The sequence below is a fragment of the Pleuronectes platessa genome, chromosome 7 (genome assembly GCF_947347685.1).
Source record: "Pleuronectes platessa chromosome 7, fPlePla1.1, whole genome shotgun sequence".
In the NCBI taxonomy this organism is placed as follows: Eukaryota; Metazoa; Chordata; class Actinopteri; order Pleuronectiformes; family Pleuronectidae; genus Pleuronectes; species Pleuronectes platessa.
In genome coordinates, this window is record NC_070632.1 from 2,073,610 (window position 1) to 2,093,820 (window position 20,211).

The 20,211-nt window shown below is 43.1% G+C and overlaps 1 protein-coding gene across 2 annotated transcripts in view; it reads left to right on the plus strand.

Moving 5' to 3' along the window:
• The first annotated feature begins 3,791 nt into the window (after positions 1 to 3,791).
• Positions 3,792 to 20,211, plus strand: part of LOC128443883 (NACHT, LRR and PYD domains-containing protein 12-like) — a 101,169-nt gene continuing 84,749 nt past the window's right edge. Inside the window, exons 1-7 of one of the 2 annotated variants that reach the window (XM_053426085.1) lie at positions 3,792 to 3,868; positions 4,130 to 4,237; positions 4,940 to 5,126; positions 5,227 to 5,346; positions 5,797 to 5,999; positions 6,228 to 8,091; positions 19,580 to 19,753. In XM_053426085.1, the coding sequence (XP_053282060.1) occupies positions 5,083 to 5,126; positions 5,227 to 5,346; positions 5,797 to 5,999; positions 6,228 to 8,091; positions 19,580 to 19,753 (2,405 nt within the window). In that variant the 5' untranslated portion in view covers positions 3,792 to 3,868; positions 4,130 to 4,237; positions 4,940 to 5,082. The remainder of the gene's footprint in view (positions 3,869 to 4,129; positions 4,238 to 4,939; positions 5,127 to 5,226; positions 5,347 to 5,796; positions 6,000 to 6,227; positions 8,092 to 19,579; positions 19,754 to 20,211) is intronic. The other variant, XM_053426086.1, reaches the window with a different exon arrangement.

Here is a 20,211-nt window from a genome sequence, read left to right on the forward strand (position 1 = left end):
CCCCCCCCCCCCCCCCCCACACATCGGGTGAAGGATGAAAAGACTCTGTGTGATTTCTCCATGTGCTCCATGGCAACCATGTGTTGAAAACCTCCACGTTCATGTATTTGATCTCATTAAATCAGTTTGAGACACAGAACTTGTTTGAGTGCTGTTCCGTCTTGTTGGTTAAATGAAAGTTAACGACACACACTTCAGTCACAAATCATAATCCAGCAGAGATCGTTAATCGTTTCTCTTCCAGCGGCTTCACGAAGGATCGTTCCATCAGGAGCTGCGTCTCGGATCCGGGGCTTCATCCTTCAGAGGCGCCACTCGAGCTTTCATCGGGTCAATGTGGCGCCATAAGGTCATAAGCCCTGCCTCCTCCATGTTAGCAGATGGGACATGGACCAAACTGAAAGTTCACAGTACAAATACATTTCTGACATTTTCTGTAGTACTTTTAGTTATTTGATGATATGAACACTTGCTGAGACGCCATGATTGACAGGGGAGACTGACTCAGATTTGGCTTCATGTCTTTGTGGCACCTTGATGCATTCTGATCATGTGAGGAACTGGAGACGAGTCTTCCGTCTTTATCTTTCTATGGTTCTGACTTATTCAAATACAAATGAACACTTCATCTTTCTCCCTGAACTCCTGCTGCCTCCTCAAACGTCAAATATCTAAAGTCCAAAAATAACAGATCATCTCGAAGTCATTGTCCTGGTTTCAGAGGCTCTGGTGGAAGCTCCGAGTCCGAGGAGGCGTCTCCGTTAGTCAGACGTGTGGGCGGCGCTGACTCACTCTCAGAACCTGTGGGCGGTGCTGAGCAGTTGTTCGGACCATCGTCTGGTTTACAGCTGGTGTTGGATCAGATGAAAGACTCTGTGGTCGGTGCAGAAGAAAGAGAAACAGAAACAGAGCAGAGCAGATCTTCATTTTCCCTTTTTATAGTAAATAAAAGATGGAGAACATTAGTGTGGATCAGAGACTGAATCAGTAAATTGACAGATGCTCCTGATGTTTCACAAGAACAAGACATCACAGTTCATCTTTGAGTCCAACTGTAGTTTGTTCTGAGTTTGATGAAATTCCCTCGAGGCGTTCTTCACATATTGTGTTCACAACAATGAAACCGACAAACAGACAACTTGAAACCATGTGAGTGTTCCCGGTGCAGAGACACAACAGATCCGGCCGATATCTATATTAATGAGTGTAATTTGGTGCAAATTCAAATAAACATCTGGATCTAAGTGAATTTAAATGTGTTTTTAGAAGGAAATGTATATATGTATATGTATGTATGTATATATATATGTATGTATGTATGTATATACATATATATATGTATGTGTGGTTGACAAAATGACCACTGAGTTTACCGGGTGAAATCATCAGCACTTCCCCTCTCACTGCTTCTTTTCTTCTTCTTCCTCTAATTGTCTGGGAGACGTCGGCTTTGTTCACCTGAATGATGGACATTGAAATCCATTTGTTTTTAGTTGCCGCAGTAAAAAGCACTCTCTGTGAAGACGTGGGGTTTGAGGTGGAGAATGAAAAGCTCGGTGCAGAGAACAAATCAAAGACGACCTTCAGAGAGGAACTAAAAAGCTTCACCACAGCGAGCAGAGCATGAAAAGACCGGTTTGCTTCTGAGCTGGAGCTGCACACGATTCTTCTTCTTCTGCAGTTCTACCAAGTCACAGCTTTAAAAAGTCTGTTTGGTTGAAATTAACATTCATTTAGTTTCTCTGTGTATTTGTTTGCAGCAGTGAGTGATTTATTCTTTAATTAATCCATCGTCTGAGTCTCTTTTGATTAATTAAATCCATGAAACCAAGTACGTACAGAACAAAGACCGTAAATAAAGATGGGCGACATGACGGCTCCCAAAACTGAAGCCAACTCCTCTTGATCGCCCCCTGGAGGCTGGCTGTGGAATAGGTCATAAACCCCGCCTCCTTGTTAGCAGACTGAATAATATTTAAAATGGCCTCTGTCATTTTAGGTCATCCTTATCCCACTGATGTTTGTTCAAGAATATGTGTATATGTATTTAATATTTAATATAAATGTAAGCATTACCTCCCATTGCGATTATAAAAACTTCTGTTTAGATAAGTGCTTTACAGATAAAGTTATTTATTTATTATGATTATTATAAATATTAACCATGATTCCTAAGATTTCATTATCAACAACACAAAGAAATGAAATAGATTTTTTATAGTTTAACTGTAAACTTTATTTATAGATAACAATAAATAAAAAGAAAATTCAAATACGAACAAATATTTTCATTAAATAAAAGATGCACATAAATACACCTTTTAGATATTTTTTCCTGTAAGACAGAAGTTTTTGTTCTGTCTTGAATCAGTCATACATACAAATATTTAAGTTCTATAGTCTGAATCTCTCTGTGTGACTCTGCTACACAAACCCCCTCTTCATTCCCCTCTTCATCCTCCTCTTCATTCCCCTCTTCATCCTCCTCTTCTTCGGTTTCTGTTCCAGCCACTTGAGGGAACCTGGGCCTCTGATATTGGGTCATTTCAAGAAACGACTCTCACTATCAACAGGGAACAGTTGACATTAAAACCCAGGTTATTAAAAAAAACTATATTCAGCCTCATTAGAGAACAGAGGAGGACAGAAAACACAGAAGTGACCTAGATTTAAGAAGTGGACAAAAGTAAAGTTCTCACAAAACTGTCGTTAAATTCCATAGAATTATAGGAATGAACATCGAAATATATACAAATATGATTGGAATAAAAACTAATATAAGAAGACAATATACAGTGGGTTAATATGGACACTGGTCGGTCAGATTAAAGTCTGAGGATTAACACAGTTGCTGGTTTGGTTCCTTCTTAATCTGGATTTTCAGGATGGTTTTGACAAAGTGAATCAGATGAACTGGACTCAAACCAGTTCACAGTCACTAAGCAGATTAGAATCCTCACTTCACTTGTAAAGATTCTGCAGAAGGTCACAAGAAGTCGTGTGGAGATCGGCTGACGAGTCATTTCCATATTTCCATATTCATGCAGTTGGGCAGTCTGGTCGTTATCACCTGACGCATCCTTCATTAAGTCTCTGTATCTTATTATTTATAATATTCAAATGTTATTTGAGGGGAGTTTTTCCTCCTGCAGAATCTCTCTCTCTCTCTGTCTCTCTCTTTCTCTCTCTCTCTCTCTCTCTCTCTCTCTCTCTCTCTCTCTCTCTCATTCTCATTTCCTGATCTACACTCAGACCAATCAACTACATTAAAGTTAATTAATACAAGCTTGTAAAAGTTCATGTGACCTTCAACCCCCGGCCACTAAGAGAAGGAAACTCAACATCTAGTATCATGTTCACGTCATAAAGGCTTGAAATGAATCACAGAACTTTATAGACAGTAACACTGAGAGCACATCAGTGACAGCTTGAAGCAGCCTCTGTATCTCCACTCAGTTCTATGGCTTTGTGCCCAAATGAAGGTCAAACACAAGCTCTTCAACTTTATATTCACTTTAAAACTCACACAAAACCAGTATGAAGTTATATGTGATCATGATAAATCACATTGTACAGCTCAGTCCCAGTAGACGCTCCCAGTCAGGACTCAGTGTTAAAGTGAAGATCTGGATTCATGATCCCACACCGTCCATTATTAACTAAATACATAATCATAAGTTTGCTATCTACATCATAACATCACAATAAAACATTAACTGTGAACCAGTTAATCTTCATGGGTATGAGCTGGACTTTGAACTGGGTGGAATCAAGAGTGAACTGGTTCCACAGGGAAGAACAGCATGAGAACAGGGAGCGGTCAGACTCCATTTTCACCTGGACGAGCAGAAGGAAGGAAAGTGAGCAGGTTAGTGTGAACACAACTTTCTGAAAGTTTCACTGTCTCACTCTCACACCTGCTGTTAACATCCGTCTGCTGATCACATGACTCTAAGTTTGTCAGTTCACACCTGGTGACAGACGTCATGTGATCGGATCCCAGAGACAGATGTGAACAGCAGGTCTGGATCAAAGAGCCTTCAAAGGACTAATTAACAGAGTTAACTCACAGCTTCACTTTGTATCTTCATCTGTTCATCAAGTGTTTAATAACACAACGTGATTTCAGAATCATACGTTACAGCAGTGGTCACCAACCAGTCCAGAGTCTTCACTGTGGATCCCAGTAAAGCTCTGGACTCACTGGCTGAGGTGTGAGGAACATCGACCTGCAGAGGTACACACACACACACTAACACACACACACACACACACACACACACACACACACACACACACACACACACACACACACACACACGCAGACATATAACTTCATTCTGGTTTTGTGTGAGTTTTAAAGTGAATATAAAGTTGAAGATCTTGTGTTTGACCTTCATTTGGGCACAAAGCCATAGAACTGAGTGGAGACACAGAGTGCTGCTTCAAGCTGTGACTGATGTGCTCTCAGTGTTACTGTCTATAAAGTTCTGTAATTCATTTCCAGCCTTTATGACGTGAACATGATTCTAGATGTTGAGTTTCCTTCGTTTAGTGGCCGGGGGTTGAAGAACACATGAACTTTTACAAGCTTGTATTAATTAACTTTAATGTAGTTGATTGGTGTAGATCAGGAAATGCTAGAGAGAAAGAGAGAGAGAGAGAGAGAGAGAGAGAGAGAGAGAGAGAGAGATTATTAGTAAGACTATTGTCCTTCACCTGAAGTTTTTTATTTTTAATGTAACTCCTGCCTTCCTGAGGTTTCTGATGTGATCACTGTGTTCCCTTGTGTTTAAGAAGTCCTGTATCTATTTCACAATAAAACATTTAATAATTAATAAATTGACTCAGTCGACAGAAACGCTACAGTGCTTTTATTTTGAAATGGGTAGGCTACAGGAAGTGTTGCAAATAGTTGTGTTTGTGACATTTTCAACAGATAAACATTGAAACTGGTGTGAAAGATCATTTCACTGTGTTCTGCTGTAAACTGAGCGCAGAACCAGAAGGAAATAGACCAGACCTTGAATATCTAGAAGAGCAGCGTGGCCTGAACCACAACTGAGCCGCAGCCGGTGCAACATGGACGAGGACACTTCAGAGCAAGTTGGACCCTCAACCACAAAGTAAGAGACCTGCTACAAACATGTGAAGCTCCAAACTGAATCCTCACAGAATGAACCAGTGAATGATGTGTTCTGAATAAAAACATGTTTGTGTTTGCAGAGGTCAGGACCACAGACTGAGAGCAGAGTCTCCAGGGTCCAGCTGTCTGTCTCTGAAGAGTGACTGGTCCATGGACACTCCTCTAAACTTCAGTAATGAACCTGGACCCTCACACACAGAGTAAGAGACTGTTTCTACTGGGACCTGCTCTGAAGAGGATCTAGTTTCCTCTAGTGTGGCCCCTGCATTAGGATACAGCTTCATTGAAGTTGGTGACTAATCTCTCAGAATCACTCAAAGAGCTCAGACCTCCACCAAGAACCAACACGCTCCTTATGAAACCACTTTGAAATCCACTAGAGACTCATTTTGATTTGGATCTGCACCAAATTCCACACACTGGTAAACATCAGTCCTCTGAACATGAAAGAGGAACCCCCCCACTCCCCCCCCGATCTGGTTCACAGACCACAACCTTCCACCAAGTTTACTGGTAATCTGTTGTTTTTTATAATCCCACTAACGAACCAACCAACACACAAACATACTGGGTGAACACAAAACCTCCTTGACAGAAGTAATGACAACTTGTGACTGTGACATGTGAGTTATCAGGACATGTCTTCACAGGGAGAGGAAGAGGAGTCATGTTTCTGAGGAGGAGCAGTCGTCCTGCTGTGCTTCGTGTCAGGACGTCCTGAAGGATCCAGTCTCCACCAGCTGTGGACACTGGTTCTGCAGACGGTGCATCACCTCATACTGGGACCAGTCTGGTTCTTCAGGAGACTCCTCCTGTCCCCAGTGTGGACAAAGATCCAGACCAGGAGCTGGAGGTCAGACAGCCGGTCAGAGCAGCACTGTACATGTGTCTGCTGATGTCTTCACTTCTGACATCAGCACATGTGGTTTTATTTTGTTCCTTCATACAGCATCAACATTTAACATCGTTAGAAAAGCACAAAGTTAAAAAGCTTTTATTTTCTGTAGTTTTTCTGAATCTGATGAAAACAATCAGCAGATTCTCAGATTCTCTGTCTCTCACATTGTTTCTTGTCTTTCAGCAGATCGTGGTCTGCAGGAGGTTTCAGATGAACATAAGCTCAGTGTGAGGAGGAGATGTGAACATGTGACTGAAGGAAGTGATGAAACAGGAAGTAGAACCCTCCTCAACAGGATCTACACTGAGCTCCACATCACAGAGGGACAGAGTGAAGAGGTTAATACTCAACATGAGGTGAGGCAGCTTGAGACGGCTTCCAAGAAGAAGATCCTCCAGGACACTCCCATCAAGGTCCACGACATCTTTAAAGCCTCCACTGACCAGCAGAGCAGCATCAGAGTCGTCCTGACCAACGGAGTCGCTGGCGTTGGAAAAACCTTCTCGGTGCAGAAGTTCACTCTGGACTGGGCAGAGGGTTTAGAGAACCAGGATGTGGGTCTGCTAGCTGTGCTTTCGTTCAGGGAGCTGAACCTGGTGAAGGACCAGCAGCACAGTCTTCTCACGCTGCTCCATGTTTTCCATCCAGAGTTACAGAAGCTCACTGCAGAGACGCTCGCTGTCTGTAAACCTTTGTTCATCTTTGACGGCCTGGATGAAAGCAGACCTTCTCTGGACTTCAACCACAGGGAGCTTGTGTCTGAGGTCACACAGAGGTCATCAGTCAACGTGCTGCTGACAAACCTCATCCGGGGGAATCTGCTTCCCTCGGCTCTCGTCTGGATAACCTCCAGACCCGCGGCGGCCAATCAGATCCCTCCTTCATGTGTTGACAGGGTCACAGAAGTACGAGGCTTCACTGAGGCCCAGAAGGAGGAGTACTTCAGGAGGAGATTCAGTGATGAAGAGCTGTGCAGCAGAATCATCTCACACATCAAGACGTCCAGGAGCCTCCACATCATGTGTCAAATCCCAGTCTTCTGCTGGATCAGTGCTACAGTTCTGGAGCACATGTTGACCACAGACCAGAAAGGAGAGCTGCCCAAGACCCTGACTGACCTGTACTCACACTTCCTGCTGGTTCAGACAAAGAGGAAGAACAACAAGTACGGTGAGGGACATGAGACGACACAGCAGCTGACGGAGGCTGACAGGGACGTTCTCCTGAAGCTGGGGAGGCTGGCACTTAAACATCTGGAGGAAGGAAACATCATGTTCTACCAAGAAGACCTGGAGCGATGTGGTCTTAATGTCCCAGAGGCCTCGGTGTACTCAGGAGTTTGTACTGAGATCTTCAGAAGAGAGTGTGTGATCTTCCAGAAATCAGTCTACTGCTTTGTTCATCTGAGCATTCAGGAGTTTCTGGCTGCAGTCTACATGTTCCACTGTTACACCAAGAGGAACACAGAAGAACTCAAGAACTTCTTGGGAATAAATAGGAACAGACACAGAACCTTCTCCCTGGATGACCTCCTGAAGAGAACCATGGAGAAATCCCTCACCAGTACAAATGGTCATCTGGACCTGTTTGTTCGCTTCCTTCACGGCCTCAGTCTGGAGTCCAACCAGAGAGTCTTAGGAGGCCTGCTGGGTCGGACAGAGAACAATCCAAATATCATCCAGAGAGTCTTAGGAGGCCTGCTGGGTCGGAGAGGGAACAATCCAGAGATCATCCAGAGAGTCATCCAGAGAGTCATCAACAACCTGAAGAAGATGAAGAGTGATGACATTTCTCCTGACAGAAGCATCAACATCTTCCACTGTCTGACTGAGATGAACGACCACTCAGTTCATCAGCAGATGAAACAGTTCCTGACGTCAGAGAACAGATCAAAGGAGGAACTCTCTGAGATCCACTGCTCAGCTCTGGCCTACATGCTGCAGATGTCAGAGGAGGTTCTGGATGAGTTGGACCTGAAGAAGTTCAACACATCAGACCAGGGTCGACGGAGACTGATCCCAGCTGTGAGGAACTGCAGGAAGGCTCGGTGAGTCCAGACATGATCAATAACATGTTCAATCAGTGGAGATGAGTTGTTCTTCAAATACACTCAGTGTGTGTGCGTGTGTGTGTGTGTGTGTGTGTGTGTGTGTGTGTGTGTGTGTGTGTGTGTGTGTGTGTGTGTGTGTGATAAAGTTATTATTATTATCAGGCATGTGCACAGACATTTTGGGGGGCAGGTGCTCAAACCATAACAAAAGGGCACCCATCGCCAGAATGATTTATGAAATTAAAAATAACAATAAATAAAAAACACAGTAGGATATTTTCAACTTATATATTTATTTTTTTTAACAAACTAACTCAAATTAACAAATTGAATAAATCTTAATGAATAAAAGGCAAAAAAAGACAAAACAAGGCCAACTGACAGCTTATGAGCGCCCCTTAGCATGTCGGGGCGAAATTCTCACAAGAAGTCAAATAAATGCTCGTCCGATATCAAAACACATTTGGGGGGAATTGATAACAGAGAGAGTCATTTTTTTTCTTAAATATTAATGAATGAAGACAAAATTGGGCTCCAACAAAAAGGGCACTTTTCTCATCCAGGGCAAAAGGGCCAGTGCTTGAGCACCACTAGGGGTCTATCTGTGCACGTGCCTGATTATTATGTACATATACATTCTCATTGTTCTCATGTACATATGAGAACAACTAGATCAGATGTGGAGAGTGAAATCCAATGTGATCACTGTGCTGGAGTTTGAGGATTCAGACATATGACCATGCGGGGTCCAAGGGAGGTTATTGTATATACATAGGGGAGAGCGGGGTAATGTGAGACACCCCCTGTATCTAGGCAACGGAAAACATTTGTGGTCATTTGACCATTATGTTTTTAGGCCCCTCCCATTCCCCCTTGCCATGAAGGAGAAGTTGGTGCTGGTGCTGTGGAAAGTATGTTTTTTCACAAAAATTAGTTTTTTGCATGTAAAAGTAAATTTTCTTGCTTTGAACTTAATCAACTGTTGTGTCAAAACAAACTGTTAAGTGCCGTGAACTGGCATTTGAATACTCAGAGAAAAACAATATCCCTGTCCCTGCCAATTGGACAGAGAAACAATTTGCAGGTAAGTTAGGGTGTGCAAGAGATCACATGAATCATAATAATCATAAATGTGCTTAATTGACCAATCCCCATGATTCTGTTACTAGTCCGATATTAGTGGTTGTCAATCTAGCTGTCAGGATTTTAACTATTACAACATGTGTTGTTATGGTAGTTTTAAAGTGGAAAAAGAGAGTAGCTGGGGTAAAGTGGGACACAAGAAATATGTACATTTTACTGATATATCATTTTAGCTCGCCTAAAGGGCAGCAAATGTAAAAAATGTCCCACATTACCCCGCTCTCCCCTATATATCTATATATATCTATATATATAGATATATATTGTTGTGCAATAGTGCTTAAAAAGTATTACCATAGAATGGTGTGCCGTTATGCACTCAATAAATTTGGTTAATCAAAATAAAATATAAAACATTAATATTTAAAATATTAATATTAAATCATAACTTTAATTGGTTAAAGTTCTCGCTGGGCACCACCCTTCATAGAAGGGAAAAGATAGCCATTTTATTGATTAAGATCAGTCTCATTTAGATCTAGTTCAATTAGAAATCTCAATATTTTACCATTAAAGATTATATAATGAACAGGGAAGGTTATGGAGTTCTTGACAGTGTTACGGTTGGCAAAATTCACTTATTAATTAACTCAATATTAATGAAATAACAATTGTGAAAGAAGAACATTTATTATGAACATAATAAAGTATAAAAACACAAATTACTAAACCATCAAACTAACTAATGACTAACTGACTAAATATGAGTGTGTGTGTGAATGTAAATTAGGGGTCTCCCAAAATGGCTGACCAAATTTCACACCTTTCTAGAATGCTTTCAAAATGGTAGCTTATACCCTAAGATAAGAGCCCCCCCCCCCCCCCATTCTTCTGAGGTTGCTCTACGGGGGTGGGTTTAACTAGGTGGAGACTATACATGTGTCTGTGTAGATGTTAATCAGATAATGCAAGAGTCAGAGAGATCTACTAAGGAGGCCTGTGAAGGGCCTAACTAACAATTACTTTCAAATAACTTGTTGCCACAATATCACACCACATATCAAACTTATAAACACACACCGATCAAATAAACAGTCTTGCTTAGCGTAGTATAATTATTAAGACCAGATTATGTTACCAGTCCGAGGGAAAGGGGAAAAGAAGTTGCAGTCCAGTTGCAGTTCTGTGACGTCACCTGGGTTTGTCGGAAGGGTTCTGCCTTAGCGGTTCTGTTGAGCTGTGAAGCTCCGTTGCTTGTTGAAGTTTTCCTGCAGGACATCGCGTCGCTTGATGGGCGAGGAGATTTCCTTGAGAAGATGACCTGGGGGCGGCACCTTTGACCTCCGGTAGTTGGGATCGGTGTTTACATCCCACCGCAAGCCAACGTGAATCCAAGATGGCCGCATGTCTTTTGTCTCTGTCAGGTGTCTGTCTTGTTTTATTGTTTTTATTTGGGATTTTTTAGGATTTTTTTAAGGATTTTTTAGGATTTTTGTGCTGATGAACGGTCAACTCTCAAAGGTCTGTGGATTATTCATGTTTTTGTCTGCTTTAGAAGGCTGCTCTGCCTCTTATGCTTCGGCCTGTTCCTTCTGATTGTGCCCTGAGTTGCTAGCCGTAGCCGTGGCCTGTTCTCAGCTTCTTGGAACTGTGAGGTGTGATTGACTTTCTGCCTGTTGCTGCTGTGGTTGGGCTTGAGATTGTTGCTAACAGCAGCATACAGCAGTCTCTTGTACACTGCCTTGGGATCCGCTTCATCCATTCTGGATTGCTTTTGAGGCCTGTGCCACTCACCCTGCTCTGCAGCCTGAGGCCTGTTCCATCTACCCTGCTCTGCAGCCTGAGGCCTGTTGCATCCACCCTGCCCTGCAGCCTGATGCCTGTTCATCCACCCTGCACCGCAGCCTGATGCCTGTTCATCCACCCTGCTCTGCAGCCTGAGGCCTGTTCCATCTACCCTGCCCTGCAGCCTGAGGCCTGTTCCATCTACCCTGCCCTGCAGCCTGAGGCCTGTTCCATCTACCCTGCCCTGCAGCCTGAGGCTCGCTTCATTATCCTGCTCGGATACACCGTTTCTTGCCCCTGGTTTTCTCTTTGGGACTGAACTCTGTGCTGGTACTATGTGTTCTCTTTTCATGGTCCTCATCGCCACTGTGATTCTCTCGGATTCTGGGTTAACCTGCTACCATGGGGAGTGCACATCAGGTATTGTGCTCTCTCCTCCAATCATTCCAAACCCTGAAACCAATAACTTGCTCAGTGAACGAAGTGAACAAGTGCTGACCCATTCTTATTTGGATCCTTTTGTCTTTGCACAATGGTTATGTCTTGTTTACACCTCTGTCCTGGAATCAAACTTTTTACAGTCTGATAAATCTCTTGTCATGTTGCATGCTAGATTACACTCCAAAACAGAAACACCTAGCAACCCTGAAATTAGTAGGAAAAGATTTCTGTTGCTACTTTTACTCTTGATTTCTGGTATCCAGCCAAATCCTGGTCCTGGCATTGCTATTTGTAACACACCTGCTGAATTTAAGGATAGGACCGGGCTAGGTTTAATACATCTGAATATTCGTAGTCTGCCATCAAAGATTGATATGCTGCATATCTGGGCAAAATCAACTGATGCAGATGTCATTGTTCTGTCGGAAACGTGGCTCAGTAAATCTTATTCTGACAAAGCAATCGCCATCAAAGGGTATAATGTATTTAGGGCTGACCGTCCTAGGAAAGGGGGCGGGGTTGCAATTTATTGTAAATCAAAATTTAATGTAAATGTCCTGCAGTCCAAATCAATCAGTAAACAGTTTGAATTCTTAGCCATAAAACTTGATATTTCAAATGGGTTTTCCATCACTGTTGTGGGCTGCTATAGACCCCCATCAGCTACTGCTGAAGCGCTAACTTCTCTGAATCAGCTATTAGCTGAACTGACCTATAATGAAATAATATTAACTGGTGATCTAAATTGGGATTGGCTAAATTCTAACTCTGATGCCTTCAAAGATTCCTGTGTTTCATTGAATCTTACGCAGCTCATTGAAAGCCCCACACACCCAAATTTGAAGTGTCCAGATAAATCATCTTTAATTGACTTGGTCTTGACTAATGTACCACACAAGTATTCGATGTCAGGTGTTTTTGCAAATGATATTAGTGACCACTGTGTGATTGCTGCAGTCAGAAATGCCAAAGTTCCAAAATCCAAACCTCGTATTCTGATAAAACGTAATATGAGGGCCTTTGTTGAACAGGCGTTCTTCCGTGATTTATATGATCTTAACTGGGATCGTATTGAATTAATTAATGATGTAGAGACTGCATGGCAATTTTTCTCTGAAGGTTTATCTTCCCTGCTTGATAAGCATGCTCCCTTCAGAAAATATAAGGTTAAGGGGAGGGATTATCCCTGGTTCACGCCCGATTTAGCCGATCTACTGCATAATAGAAATCTTGCATGGGCTAAGGCCAGAAAGACACAGTCTGAGGCAAATAAACTTATATTTAGGCAACTCAGAAATAGTTTTACCTTTCTTATTAAAAAAGCAAAATCTAGCTTTTATCTCTCTGCAATAACGAAAAATTTAAACGACCCTAAAAAATTTTGGAAAGTGATCAAATCTATCTCAGCCACTGAAAATCATAGCGAACTCCCACCCTGTATTGTTAATGATGCTACCACTGTAACTGACAGGGCAACTATACTTGATTGTTTTAATACTCATTTTTCTGCCTCTGGCTCCTTATTCTCTCGGTCTTCTTCCACGATTGCTATGCCTGCCCTTAATATTGCGTCTTCTGCCCCAGATGTTGGAAACATGTCTCAAGGCCTTATCCCTGCTGGTCAACCTTCCTTTGTTTTTAGGTTGTTTTCAGTGGAAGAGGTCCATAGAGCTCTTTGCTCTCTTGATATCAGTAAATCTGCAGGTCCAGATCACTTGGAACCATATTTCTTAAAGTTAGCAGCTGATTTTATTGCCAAACCGCTCCAATATCTTTTTAACCTAACTATCACCACAAATTGTATTCCTGAAATTTGGAAAGTCGCTTACGTCCTTCCCCTTTTGAAAGGAGAGGACCCTACTTGCTTGAATAATTATCGACCCATCTCCAAGTTGTCCATCCTGTCAAAGGTCCTTGAAGGTCTAGTAAACAATCAGTTGAAAGATTTTCTCCATACTAACAACATTCTCTCCCCATACCAATCCGGCTTTAGGAAACAACACAGCACAACTACAGCCTCACTCAAACTCACTAATGATATACTAGACTGGCTGGATCAAAAGAAAGTGTGCACAGCTCTCTTTGTTGACCTTTCTAAGGCCTTTGACACAGTGGATCATTCCATTCTGAAGCAACGCCTGCTTGATATAGGTTTATCTGAGCAGGCTGTTGGCTGGTTTAATAATTATCTGTCTAATAGAAAACAATGTGTTTGTTTTGAAGGCAGCTCATCCACACTGCTAAATGTCTCTACTGGTGTGCCACAGGGCTCAGTTCTTGGCCCGATTCTGTTTGTTATTTATGTAAATACATTGGGCAGTAACGTCCCAAATGCCAAATTTCATTTTTATGCTGATGACACAGTTATATACTGTTGTGGCACCACTCTTGCCGAAGCCCTTGGCAACCTACAAATTGCTTTTAACCTTGTGGAAAATCAGCTCATTGAACTTAGACTTGTCTTGAATGCCGCCAAAACCAAACTGATGATATTTTCCAATGGCAGAAAAGTGCCTGTGTCTCCACCCAGCATTTTGTCATTGCAAGGGTATGAAATTGAACTTGTGAACTGTTACAAGTATCTCGGCATTTTAATTGATGATCGACTTTCTTTTAAACCACATGTAGAAAATCTGGTAAAAATATTAAGAGTGAAACTGGGATTCTTCTTCCGTCACAAATCTTGTTTTTCTTTTTTTACCAGAAAAAAGTTGATTGCTACCACTTTCCTCCCTGTACTTGATTACAGTGATCTCTTATATATGAATGCCCCAGCAAACTGTCTGCGTTCTCTAGACACTGTATATCATGGTGCCTTAAGGTTTGTCACTGGTTGTAAAGCCCTCACTCACCGCTGCATCTTATATGCTCGAGTTGAGTGGCCATCTCTGGCAGCACGCCGCCTTATACATTGGCATATTTTTATTTATAAAGCTATCTTGGGTCTGCTCCCCCACTACTTATGTAAGTACATCTTTAAATCCCAGAGCAATTACTGCTTACGTTCAAATGAGCTTTATTTATTAATTATGCCCAAAGTAAACACTGAATTTGGTAAGCACTGTTTTAAGTTCGCTGCACCTGCTGCTTGGAATGTACTGCAAAAAACCCTAAAGTTAAAGGAGCTCATAAACCTTGACACTTTGAAGACTCGTGTGAGAGAAATTGGAGCGGCTTCATACCACACTTGTTCTTGTTTTGGTGGGAATCCGGAGCTTTAGTCCTGTTGCCTTATCTTAAGGGAACAGGGAACTTATCTTGTTTGATCTGTGTTATGTGATTTGTGTGTGTCTTGTGACTGTTTGACATTTTGTATGCTGCTGTCTTGTCCAGGCTTCCCTTGCAAAAGAGGTCATTGTATCTCAACGGGACCGACCTGGTTAAATAAAGGCGAATAAAAAAATAATATAAATAAACGTGCAAGAGGCACAACGCACGCTCGCTGACCAGATACTGTGTGTGGAGCGGACTAACCCGGACTCCTTAGTTATTGTCCTCGGGGACTTTAACAAAGGAAATCTCACCCGTGAACTTCCCAAATATAAACAATTTATTAAATGCTCGACCAGAGAGGAGAACATTCTGGATCACTGTTACACCACAGTAAGCAGTGCTTATCACGCCGTCCCCCGGGCTGCACTGGGACTCTCGGACCATGTCATGGTCCATTTGATTCCTGCATACAGGCAGAAATTAAAACTCTGTAAACCCGTTGTGAGGACTTCAAAGTTGTGGACCAGCGAAGCTGTGGAGGATCTTCAGGCGTGTTTTGACTGTACAGACTGGGATGTGTTCAGGACTGCTACTAATAGTCTAGATGAGTACACAGAGGCTGTGACTTCTTATATCAGCTTCTGTGAGGACAGCTGTGTTCCATCACGCACCAGGGTGATTTACAATAATGACAAACCCTGGTTCACAGCTAAACTCAAAAAGTTAAGGTTGGAGAAGGAAGAGGCGTTCAGGAGCGGGGACAGAGTCAGGTATATAGAGTCTAAATACAGGTTTAGCAAGGAGGTGAGAGAAGCTAAACGACTGTACTCTGAGAAACTTCAACAACAGTTCTCAGCCAATGACTCTGTCTCTGTCTGGAGAGGGCTTAGGCAGATTACAAATTGCAAGCCCAGAGCCCCCCACTCCACTAACGACTCACGCCTGGCCAACGACTTGAACGAGTTCTACTGTCGCTTCGAAAGACAATGGGAAAGTCCTGAAACCATCCCCCATGACACAACACTACAGCCCATCAGCTGCTGCTCCCCCACCAAAGCAAGGGCCTCCACCTCTCCACAACTTCCCACCTCTAAGTCCCTCCCCCCCTCTACCACAGCGACGACTCTCTCCATCCTGGAGAGGGACGTCAACAGACTCTTCAGGAGACAGAACCCCCGCAAAGCAGCCGGGCCAGACTCTGTCTCTCCATCAATCCTGAAGCACTGTGCTGATCAGCTGTCTCCGGTGTTTACTGACATTTTTAACACCTCACTGGAGACATGTCACGTACCAGCCTGCTTCAAGACCTCCACCATCATCCCTGTCCCCAAAAAAAACAAGATCGCTGGACTCAACGATTACAGACCCGTCGCCCTGACCTCTGTGGTGATGAAGGCATTCGAGCGCCTCGTGCTGTTCCACCTCAAAGCCATCACTGACCCTCTCCTGGACCCCCTGCAGTTTGCCTACAGAGCCAACAGGTCTGTAGACGATGCAGTCAACCTGGCCCTCCACTTCATCCTCCAGCACCTGGACTCCTCAGGAACCTACGCCAGGATCCTGTTTGTGGACTTCAGCTCTGCCTTCAACACTATCATCCCGAATCTGCTACAGGAGAAGCTCTCCCAGCTGAGTGTGCCTGACTCCACCTGCAGGTTAATCACAGACTTCCTGTCTGACAGGAGGCAACGCGTGAGGCTGGGGAAGCATCTCTCTGAACTCAGATCCATCAGCACCGGTTCCCCTCAAGGCTGTGTTCTTTCCCCTCTTCTCTTCTCCCTGTACACCAACAGCTGCACCTCCAGTCACCATTCCGTCAAACTCCTTAAGTTCGCGGATGACACCACCCTCATTGGGCTCATCTCTGATGGGGATGAGTCCGCCTACAGGTGGGAGATTGACCATCTGGTGACCTGGTGTGACCGGAACAACCTGGAGCTCAACGCTCTGAAAACAGTGGAGATGGTTGTGGACTTCAGAAGGAACCCAGCCCCACCCACCCCCATCACCCTGAGAGACGCCCCAGTCGTCACTGCGGAGTCCTTCCGCTGCCTGGGCACCATCATCTCCCAGGACCTCAAGTGGGAGCTGAACATCAGCTCCATCACCAAAAGAGGTCAGCAGAGGATGTACTTCCTGCGGCAGCTGAAGAAATTCAACCTGCCAAAGACAATGATGGTGCACTTCTACACCTGCATCATCGAGTCCATCCTCACCTCCTCCATCTCCATCTGGTTCGCTGCTGCCACTGCCAACGACAAAAGGAGGCTGCAGCGGATCATCCGTTCTGCTGAGAAGGTGATCGGCTGCAATCTGCCATCTCTACAGGACCTGTTTGCCTCTAGGACCCTGAGGCGGGCAGGCAAGATTGTGGCTGATCCCTCCCACCCGGGTCACAAACTCTTTGAGGTTCTTCCCTCGGGCAGGAGGCTGCGGTCCATCAGGACCAAAACCTCCCGCCACAAGACCAGCTTCTTCCCGGCTGCAGTTGGCCTCATAAACAAGGCCCGGGACCCCCACCTGACTCAGACTTTTATTCCGCCCCCACACCTTTAGGATGTGTTAAATTAACACATTACATCATATTATACTATACACACTGTTTACTGTTTTGCATTTTGCATATCACTTTTTACATCTTTTATCTTTTATATATTTTTATTCAGAAATGTTTATGTCGAAATAAATGTTACTTTGTATAGATATTGGAAATAAGTGAGTAAATAAGAAGTAAACAGTGAGTAAATATATACTGGTTTTCTATTTTTCATTGCTTTCCTATGTATGTTGTATTTATTGCGTTTTTATGTTTCTATGTTAATTGTAAGCACCAATTACCAGAGCAAATTCCTTGTAGGTGTAAACCTACTTGGCAATAAAATACTTCTGATTCTGATTCTGATTCTGATTCTGGTGGGAAGAGAAGATTAGGCTGGGGCAGCCAGGCCCTCTCCTCAGCAATGCAGGAGAAACGGCTGGAAAGCCCTGCTGTCCTCGGTGGGTGGATGGAAAGAGAAGGAAGCTGGATCAGCCAGGCCCCCCCCTTGGCGATGTAGGAGAGAGAGGCTGTAGCAGCCTTCCGTCCTTGTAGGGATGAGAGAAGAGAGGACGATTTTGGGGAGACCTCTCCTTATATTGGCCCCGGTGACCTCACAGGTCTTGGACCAGAGTGACCAATAGGAGTTGACCCTGGTGGTTCTTGACACCTTTGTGTGACATTGCCCAGACCCCAGGACATGCAGCATCCTGTTACATCCTCTGGGAGACTGAGTTCCTTGACTTTCTAAGATCAATGGAACCTGTGGCATCTTGGGGGATTGAGTCCACTCCAGCACATGCGGCATGTTTTTTTCAAGTTTGACTGAAAGGATGCCTGTGGTTTGCACAAAAACCATGTCCCAACAATATTTATATATATATATATATAGATATATATATATAGATATATATATATAGATATATTAGGGCTGTGAAATGATTAAACATTTTAATCAAATTAATCACAGGTTTCACCTTACCGATTTTCTCTGTATATTTTTGTGAGAACAAAAAGATTTATGACAAAAGACATATATACATTTAACATGTTTTCTTTTTTTATTCATAAATAAACAAAACAATAGTGCTGCAACTCAGCAGTTCTTTAGCAGTTATCTTTGCTATTCCATATGGAACATTCATCCTAAACAGAATTCGGGCTTCTAAGCCATTGTATGGTTGAATAAAACTTTTTTCTTTTCTTTTTAAATCAAACAGAAATTATGTGGGTTTCTTAGCCATTCTTTTTATAGTATGGTTGAAAATTTTTCTATTTTTTTCAAACAACCATTAACCACACCAGGGCACAATCTAATGCCTCTAAAGGCCCTCTTAGCTACTCGGTCTTTAGCCAGTTGGTGAGGCAAACTAACTTGTTCACATTCTCTGACAGTAAAGCTGACCGCTTCTTTTGCACAATGTTTCCTGCGAGTGAGTCTGGTTTGGCGGATTCCACTTGAACGTCCCTCGCGGACCAACGCATGCTTCGCGTTGAGGTGGTACTTTAAGCGGCTTTGCTACGGTGAAACAAGAACGTCTTCCCGCAGAGTGTGCATATCACCTTGGTTTTATTGAATGTTCCATCTTTGTTTTTTTTGGAGAACGATCTTCCCATCCAGAAGGTGTTGTTTGTTTGTTTGAATGGCAGCTGCCGTCTGACTGCATTAGAGCGGCGACTAGTGCAGATTGGGCGGAAATGTGGGTATTTTGGAAGGTCCTTCTGCGCATGCGTTAAATGTGTTAAAAAATTTTTTTACGAATTCATCCTGTAATTTAATCATAACGCGTTAACGCGTTGTTTTTCACAGCTCTAATATATATATATGTATCACTGCATATATATTTATATATATATATATATCTGTTTGATATATCTAATCAAACAGCTAGCACAGTGTGAGGAGACGATCACTGACTCAGTGTTTGGATGAGAATCACTGACGGTTCCTTTAAACTGAAGAAGCAGGAAATATAGTTTATTCTTCTTTCTTGTAAAACCAGAGTTCCCACTCTGTGTTTGTCCTCCACCACCAACCAGTGCAGTCTCCGTCCCTCCAGGTTCCTGACATGTTGACTTCACAACAATATGAGGTCACTGTGACCTTTGACCTTTGACCACTGAAATCAAATCAGTTTCTCTTTGAGTCAAAATGTGAAGAAATCCCCTGAAGACAGACTTGAGATATCATGTTCAAGAGGCCATGAACATGTTCTGTGACCTTGACCTTTGACCTTTGCCCTCCTGCATCTAGTGAGTTCCTCTGTTAGTCTGAATGAACGCTTGAACCAAATCTGAAAGGATTCTCTTGAGGAGTTTTTAACAAAGAGGGGATTTACCAGGGTGAGGGTCACATGATCACGTTTTGTATGAATGTTGTGTTTTCTGATTTAATTCTCACAGATTTGATATTTTCTTTAATTACAGACTCCATGGTTGTCGACTCTCAGAGACTCACTGTGAAGTCGTGGCCTCAGCTCTGAAGTCAGACCCCTCACATCTGAGAGAACTGGATCTGAGTCACAACTGGCTGCAGGATTCAGCAGTAAAGCTGCTGTGTTCTGGACTGGAGAGTCCAAACTGTCGACTGGAGACTCTGAGGTCCTTCAATCCTTCTTCACTTTTCAGACTTTCTTTCTTATTGGGTCATTATTTATTTAAATTGTCTCAGTTCTGCTCTGCTCACTGTCCCTCAGTCATCTGTCACTCACCCAGCCTGTCAGTCACGTCCACCTCATCAACTCCATTCACCTGCACTCACCTGCTCCTGATCACTAAGAAAGTGTCAGTAAATAACATGTGGACTGAGGCCGAGCACTCGTCCTCCTCAGGTTTTCAAAATAAGACACATTCTTATTGAAACACGTTGGACAGTTGATAAGTATAGAAACAAACAGGAAGTGACTGTCAGGAGCCATCCCTACTTTAAACAGTGTTTAATTACACAAACCTGCTCAGTGACCAACACACAGAGAAGAACCTGATGAATGAAACAATGGTCCAACATGTCTGATCTGATATTTATCTTCAGGTCACAGACTGGACTGAGGTCAGCAGCA